The sequence below is a fragment of the Oncorhynchus nerka genome, linkage group LG9a, assembly GCF_034236695.1.
Source record: "Oncorhynchus nerka isolate Pitt River linkage group LG9a, Oner_Uvic_2.0, whole genome shotgun sequence".
In the NCBI taxonomy this organism is placed as follows: domain Eukaryota; kingdom Metazoa; phylum Chordata; class Actinopteri; order Salmoniformes; family Salmonidae; genus Oncorhynchus; species Oncorhynchus nerka.
Genome location: NC_088404.1, coordinates 12,429,328 through 12,437,824, shown reverse-complemented (window position 1 = coordinate 12,437,824; position 8,497 = coordinate 12,429,328). Strand labels below are relative to the sequence as shown.

Sequence of the window (8,497 nt, the reverse complement as noted above, 5' to 3'; positions counted from 1 at the left end):
GCCAAACAATGTGTACATTAGCCTGCTTTGCCAAACAATGTGTACATTAGCCTGCTTTGCCAAACAATGTGTAAATTAGCCTGCTTTGCCAAACAATGTGTAAATTAGCCTGCTTTGCCAAACAATGTGTAAATTAGCCTGCTTTGCCAAACAATGTGTACATTAGCCTGCTTTGCCAAACAATGTGTACATTAGCCTGCTTTGCCAAACAATGTGTAAATTAGCCTGCTTTGCCAAACAATGTGTACATTAGCCTGCTTTGCCAAACAATGTGTAAATTAGCCTGCTTTGCCAAACAATGTGTACATTAGCCTGCTTTGCCAAACAATGTGTACATTAGCCTGCTTTGCCAAACAATGTGTACATTAGCCTGCTTTGCCAAACAATGTGTACATTAGCCTGCTTTACCAAACAATGTGTACATTAGCCTGCTTTACCAAACAATGTGTACATTAGCCTGCTTTACCAGACAATGTGTACATTAGCCTGCTTTACCAGACAATGTGTACATTAGCCTGCTTTACCAGCTTGCTGTTAGTCCGCTAAGAACCTTGTCACACTGTCGTGGAGACCCGAAAGGAAACACGGTCCAGTCCTTTTCCTCCAGGTAACATCCAGTCATAAATCTTTAGCTATGTTGATGTGTGGGCGTCATTACGTCTGTTGTGTGTCATCCCTCGACTTCAGTGGCACAAACATTTCCTTGAGTGATACCAGTGTCATGCCTTGATTCTAAATGGATTTTGATTATGACAGCCAAAATGTTGCTTAAACAACATAACAGCATTCACAAAGCATCCGTAAGCTTTGCTGAAAGCTGGAAGACACAATGATGAAATACAATATGTAGATATTGAGCAAATTGAACTAGCAAAGACTGTGGAGCCTTTTATAATTTGCTTATAATGCCCAGGGTGGGAAAAAAAATTTTTTGACTTAAAACTCCCTGGGTACTTCATTGTCCTTCTGCGACAGATACACACAGAAATATAATTACTAGAATGGGCATTTCTCATCAATGAAGTGTGGCACACTTTTCAGGCAATCACAGATATAATTAGACAGGATAGTGCTATGACGTCATAGCAGTGGTGTAAAGTACTACTTAAGTCGTTTTGGGGGGGGGGGGGGGGTGTATCTGTACTTTATTTTACTATTTATATTTTTGGACTACTTTTACTTTAACTTCACTACATTCCTAAAGAAAATGATGTACTTTTTACATACATTTTCCCTGACACCCAAAAGTACTCGTTACATTTTGAATGCTTAGCAGGACAGAAATGGTCCAATTCACGTACTTCTTAAGGGAACATCCCTGGTCATCTCTACTGCCTTTGACCTGGCGAAATCACTAAACACAAATGCTTTGTTTCTGAATGATGTCTGAGTGTTGGACTGTGCCCCTGGCTATCTGTACATTTTAAAAAACATGAACAATTGTGCCATCTGGTTTGCTTAATATAAGTAATTTTAAATTATTTATACTTTTACTTTTGATACTTAAGTACATTTATAACCAAATAGTTTTAGACTTTTACTCAATTATTATTTTACTGGGTGACTTTCACTTTTACATGAGTAATTTCCTGTTAAGGTTTCTTGACTTTTACTCAAGTATGACGACTGGGTACTTTTTCCACCACTGCGTAATAGTATCAAACCTGCATTGCTTCTCAACTGTCACACCAAAGAATCCAAATGGTTACCCTGCACCTCAGAAACTGCTGCCCTATCTACATAGTCATGGAACACTGGTCACTTTAATCATGTCTATACACACCATTCTGTATAACTACTGCTGTACACACCTTTTCTATTCATATACTGTCCATACTGTCTATACACACCATTGCTAGGTAATATTGCACTGTTGGCGATAGAAACATAAACTTTTCGCTGCACCTGCGATAACGTTTGCTAAATATGTGTACGTGACCAATACAATTTGATTTGATTTGAAACCAAACCACTTGTATTAACATGTTTTTTCGAGAATCAGCCAGTCTATATCATTATGCTCTGGTCTATTCTGCTACTACAGATGTAGGATCTTAATTTGAGCTAGTTTTCTACAGCAGGAAATACATTTGCAGCAACAGGAAATGTGGATTATAATTCATTGGCATTTTTTGTAAGGGTTGATACATTTTACATTAGGGCAAATCAAATCTGACATTTTTAAAGCAGAAATTACAAACTTTAAAAGCCTTTTTAAACCTTGAATACACCACAAGTTTGCATTTCCTGCCATGCAGGAAAATTATCATCAACAAAAGATGGATCAAATTAAGATCCTACATCTGTATATACATTTTTGTTTATTTTCTTTTTTGATTATGCATAGCTTGGTAGGAAAAGGGCTAGGGTTAAAGGTGCTAGAGTATATTTTAAGTGCTTCTAACAATTCAGCATCTGGGCCTGTAATCACAAAGTGTCTCAGAGTAGGAGCACAGCTCTAGGATCAGATTAGCCTTTTAGATCAGAATGAATAAGATTACATGGACATTGGGAGACCTGATCTTAGATCTGCGCTCCTACTCTGAGGCACTTTATAAGTGCAGGCCCTGATGACCACAGCCTAGTCCACTAAAAGGCTATTTTTCATGTTGTGGAAGAAGTAAGCTCTGCTCTGCATCGATATAGCCTGCTTTGCAGCTCTGCCTGGCTAGGAGTCTGGCTTCAGTTCTGCAGTGAGTTCTGCAGTAACCTCACTGAGGTAGACACGCAAGACTTATGGCACATAAATCAATAGCAACAATGCAATGCAAAGCAAATGCAAAGCAATGGATATTCCCTTTGGATTTGAAGTGGTGCATGGGTGAAGAAACATAAAGCACAGGAGGATGGTTGGTTCCAGGAAGAGCATAAGTGCATCATGAGGACAACAATGTTGAGTTGTTCTAGAATCTTGTTCTAGAATCTTGGGTAAAGTCAATCCTGGGTCATTTTGGTAATGGAATTCCATGGTTGTTTTCACTGAACATTCTCTCACTGTATTAATAACCATCATCATCATCCACATCAATAACAGCATTAATAACAGCATTAATAACAGCATCTGCACCTGATCTGTTCAACATGTATTTATGTTGTAGGCTATATACACAGAGGCACTTTCACTGAACCTGTTGCATGGTGAGAGGGGTAAAGGCACTAGCAACTCAAGTGCAAAATAATGATTTGCAATATTTATTAAACAAACGCTAATTTCATTCAAATTAGAGCTATTTCGATTGTTTTGTTTGTGAAAATAAACAAACGTCCCTAAATTTAGTGGTGAAATGGAAGACATGACTCATAATATGTTTACTTTTTCTTTGTTCAAAGAAGGTCCATGCACTGCACTATTGAAGTAATACTGTAATACTTGGTGCGTATTTAGGAGAATATGCATTTTTGATAATAGGTATTTATTCTGCTTCTTTGATCGAGAACGTTTTAAGTCTGAACCCCGGAGTTGGGTTTGGATATACTGTATTTTGTCACATTTCAGAAACGTTTCTTTTTAAATGACCCACGTTTCGTTTCCATGACAGTATGAGACACTATTCAGTGTCTGTAACTGCAACAAGCTGAATACTGACGTCATGCATTAGATATACTAGTATACACAGTATCTAGTCGATAGGCCGTAATGCAGGTTGATTTTTCTCATGCTATGATCTTAGTTTAGTTACTGTTTCCCTTACGATTTTTAACATTCACTCCCTAGATACTTCTAAACGATTAGCATTTTGAAATGAAAAACCTATTTGAAACCAGTACTGCACTCTCAGTGAAACAAAAGCATAAATGGGTGGAAGAATCGAATGAAGGCATAAGGGGGATGCAAATATCCAAAATATTTTTTCTCCATTATTATGAGGTTATGTCTCATCAACACGCATGCCAATATCAACATGTATGGAAAGTTTCTAAACATGCTCATGTGAAGCTCTTTTGTTATATAATTGTGCTGTCTTGCATTTAAAGGGCTAAAATCCCATTGAATCACTTAGTGATATCATAATTACAGCATCTTACTGCTGGAAAATAGCAGCATTGCGGATGTCCGTATCCTAGATCCTCCTCGTCATCATCCAAACCAGGAGAACAGCGATCAGTCTTTTTCCTGGGCGCTTTGCTGGATAGTAAATCCTTTGATGACAGAGGGGTAGAGGAGTAGCCTCTCTGACTTCGGGCGAGGCGTCGCTCGATCCAACCACTGTCTGACTGCTACAGATGCTGACTTGCGTCCCTCCCTCTCTCTCTCTCTCTCTGCAGGCAGCAGAGCATATTTCTGATGCATTTTCTCCTTGATGCATTGTGCAACTTGCTGAAATGTTATCTGTAATCCATGCATTACATTTGAATTACAACGCCTGGCTTCGTCTGATAAAGACAGATATGTCCTCGTGAGTGCTGTTGATTAGTGTTCCTCCAAGGACGCCCGCATTTGCTTGTTAAATAGAAGTTGTTTCTTTTTTCTTTTTCAATACTTATTTAAAGGATCATTTTAGAATAATGAATTTACTCTATCTATATGTTATATTCTCTATTAACAGCTTCATTTTCTTTTTTCTCCCTGTAATAATTACTTTCAAATTGCTGCGCATGGTTGTTGTCGTAATGCTAGAACGCTTATAGGAGGCGAATGAAGCTTTCAGACCTGATGGTCTAGTGCAGTTAACATGTGACGGCATCATTTAAGTCCCGTGGTGTCTAATTCTACACATCTGTGAGCAGCTTGCTTTTATTTACACAGTTTTGGTTGGCTATAGTGCAATTGCCAGTTCTGAGGTTTGCCTCTCTAAAATTGTCGATGCTATTATTTATATCTCCATCAATCTCCATGTACTCTGATTTGCTGACAGTGGATGAGCTACGGCGACTAGAATTGCTTTCACTAATGTTTGGTTCACTAACGTTTAAGAGTTGGGCCTGCTCCTCTCCCTCGGTCTCCCTGTGGTAGAAGTAGTTGAAGTTGGACACAATGACAGGCACTGGGAGCGCAATCGTCAACACACCAGCTATGGCGCAAAGGGAGCCCACTATCTTACCCCCTATAGTGACAGGCACCATGTCCCCATAGCCCACAGTTGTCATAGATACCACGGCCCACCAGAAGGCTTCTGGGATGCTGCCGAAGTGCGACCCTTTCTCCTCGGCCTCTGCAAAATACACCGCGCTGGAGAACAGGATGACTCCAATGAAGAGGAAGAAGATCAGCAATCCGAGCTCTCGCATACTGGCCTTGAGGGTCTGTCCCAGGATCTGCAATCCTTTGGAGTGTCGTGACAGCTTGAAGATTCTAAACACTCTGACCAAACGGATCACCCTGAGGATGGCCAGAGATGTTGCCTGCTCCCCCATGCCCTCATCCTGGTCTTCGGGGTCCTCAGCCAGCTCCGTTCCCAGTGTGATGAAGTAAGGAATGATGGCCACTATATCAATAATGTTCATCATGTTTTTGGAGAAGACCGCCTTACTTGGACACGCGAAAAAACGCACCAACAACTCAAACGAGAACCAGATAATGCAAAGAGTTTCAATAATGAAGAAGGGATCGGTTAGGATGTTTGGTTTGTAGAAAAAAGTATGGTTCCCTACAGTCTTAAACCGACCCCTAGGGTCTTCTTTCAAGTCAGGTAAAGTCTCTAAACAAAAGATGACTATAGAAATCAGAATGACCATAACAGATACTATAGCAATCCCTCTGGCTGGACCGGAGCTCTCTGGGTGCTCAAAAAGCAGCCAGATCTGACGCTGGAACTCCTTCTCAGGTAAAGGACGTTCTTCCTCCCTAACGAAGCCCTCGTCCTCACGGAATTTCTCCATGGCATCCACTCCCAACTCATAAAACTTGATCTCCTCAGAAAACATGTCCAACGGGACGTTGACGGGCCTTCTCAGCCTACCGCCGGACTGGTAATAGTAGAGGATGGCATCGAAACTGGGACGGTTTCTGTCAAAGAAATACTCGTTTCTCAGGTGGTCAAAGTAGCGCATCCTCTTCTTGGGGTTGCCTAGCAATGTCTCGGGGAACTGGGAGAGAGTTTTGAGTTGTGTCTCGAACCGCATCCCCGCTATGTTGATGACCACCCTCTCGCAGCAGTCGTGGTCTTCGTGGTCGGGGGGGTACGAGTCCTGCGGGTGCCCCGGCACTGCCACGGTCTCGTCCATGTTATCTCCTGCCACTACGGTCATCTTGTAGCTCGAATTCGGGAGCTCTGTTGCAGCAGGAGTTGTGGAATTCCAGTTATCCGGTTAATCTGATTGAACAGGCGGCATTCAGGTTTTGGCAGAATACAATTTCCTTCTCCTCTCTTCTTCTTCTCCCCCTATTTCTTGTGCTAGTCCCCAGACAGGGGGGGTATAACTTGCTTTGCCTCAGTGCGGCTCCACTGCGGTTCTGGCTGACTCAACCATTGCTGCTCTCCGCTGTTGTTGCTGCTGCTGCCTCTGTCACACAGTCAGAGAGAGAAAAAAAGAGAAAATAATGGATCTTAGGAGCAGTGGAGATGTATGCTGGCTCAGCAATTTCTGCCATTTATTTATTTATTTGGCCTCTAGGCTACACTGTTTATTTATCAGTGTTTAAAGGGGAAAACTATATTGTTTATTGGTGATAATCTAGACAAAGCAATCGACTATGCATATTGTATTTGACAGGGTTAAATGTCATATAATTGCCCCACTTTATATGCATGTTTTCTCACATAACACTGTTTGAAACTTGCCTCACGCAAATAATGAAGTGTTAAATACACTAAAAGTAACAGTCTATAAATGGCCTAATAATAATAGATAACAATAGCCTTGGAAGTATTCCTCTTGACCCTAAACCTCAAATGACAGACAGACAGACAGAGTGCACCAGTTTCAAGGCTTTACCTCAGGTTGATCGTGAAGGAATCCTGACGGAATGCGTCTTGTCCGCGACTCAGCACAGTCATTCAACGCTAGGACATCCTGGACATCCGGAGAGTTGTTGTCATGTGTTAATACATTAACACTTTTCGTTGCACCCCACCGCGACACATTGGAGCTTTCCTCTGTGCAGCGTCAGATCGCCCTGGTAGGCTAAAACTCTCAAGGCATCACTGTCTGAGCCGTTCGTCTCGGATAACTTAAATGTCTTATTTGTCTACATCTTGATCCAGTCGTCTCTTCTTCACATTCGATGTAAAATCACGCGGGAGTCAGAGGAGAAACGTGAAGATGGAAAAAACGGAGAAAAAGTAACTGTAAACCGCAACGTCTGTAGCTGCTTGTGCGGTTGGGCACTTCGGACTGAACAGCTCATACCGCAGGAGAAAGTATTATTCTGCCATTCAGGGGGGAGATACATTAAGGGGCAATAAGCGAACCCTTACCATTTTCAGACATTACCGCATCAGCAGAAATGTCCTGTTACGAGTAGCCTAGACAAGATGACGGGCATTCTGGGATGTGTTTTACCTCGAGCCGGCACACTGTTGAGAGGGGATGGAGACTGGAGGTGCTTAAATAGAGGGAGGAATCGATTATGTGAAGAGATAATTATTTCTTAATAATGGTTCAGCATATTGTTGTTAGGTATTTCACATGCAAGGAGAGTGGAGGTGGAGAGAAAGTGGAGTATGTGTGCGTGTGTGTGTTTGAGTTTCAGGGTGGTGGGGCGGGGGTGAGCGTGGGAGAGGGAGAGAGAAGGAGGGAGGGAGGAGAGCGCGGTTCGACGCAATGCAGACCGGCTATACTAAAGCACGCTGCCTTGAGTTCTCTCTACACCACAATAGCAAGAGCATTGTGTGTGCCAGCATTGGCGTAATATCTGCTCTTCTGAAGGAAGGGTTATGAGCCAGCTAGTACCTTAATAATTATTTCCCAACCAATCAACAATGGTCCTAATGATAGGCTACTGATAAACTAACTTAAACTACAGTAATGAATTCATACAGTTTACATGTTTCTCTCTCAACTTCGCAGTTGTTCATACTCTCCTCTCAGCTCAATTCTGTGAGTGGCCACTGACCGGAAAGAGCGGTTGCGGTACAGACCATTTCAGCAGGAGTGGCTGTTTCAGCACCATGGACAGCGGTCTCGAGCAGCGCGTCTCCGACCAGAGCGCGCTCGACCATTATCCTGACCACCTACCCCCTGCCCTTCCTAGTGCATGGCGCACTATTATGTTGTTGTTACTGTCAATCTAATCGATAGGACAATTGAAAACAGGCATGTTACTGATTTAAGATATATCTGTTTCAAGTTGCAGTGAGTTCATTTAATTAACTTTTTTTTAGAAGGCCTGCATTAGTGAATGTTAGGAGGTGTCTGATCATTAATAAGCCAATAACTAACTCTTTCGCGTCACCCTCGATGATTTTATGAAATTGTCTTTTGATATGTGTATTTTTTTAAATTGATCTAATTAACATACCAAATTCGAAAAATATCTAGGGTCATAACTTTTGGATCTTATGGATGTAATAAACCGAATAAACAAAAAAAATATGATAATTTACAAAGCATGATT

At 41.6% G+C, this 8,497-nt stretch overlaps 1 protein-coding gene across 1 annotated transcript; it reads right to left on the bottom strand.

Annotated features, from left to right (window-relative positions):
• Positions 1-1,222: 1,222 nt before the first annotated feature.
• On the bottom strand, positions 1,223-6,420 carry LOC115133941 (potassium voltage-gated channel subfamily A member 1-like). The gene has a single exon (XM_029667387.2). The coding sequence runs from the start codon at positions 6,187-6,189 to the stop codon at positions 4,711-4,713; it is 1,479 nt and encodes a 492-aa protein (XP_029523247.1). The 5' UTR covers positions 6,190-6,420; the 3' UTR covers positions 1,223-4,710.
• Between the last annotated feature and the right edge of the window lie 2,077 nt (positions 6,421-8,497).

What these genes read in the sequence shown, in the direction of transcription:
- LOC115133941 (XM_029667387.2), bottom strand. Translation starts at nt 6,189, where the DNA reads ATGACCGTAGTGGCAGGAGATAACATGGACGAGACCGTGGCAGTGCCG.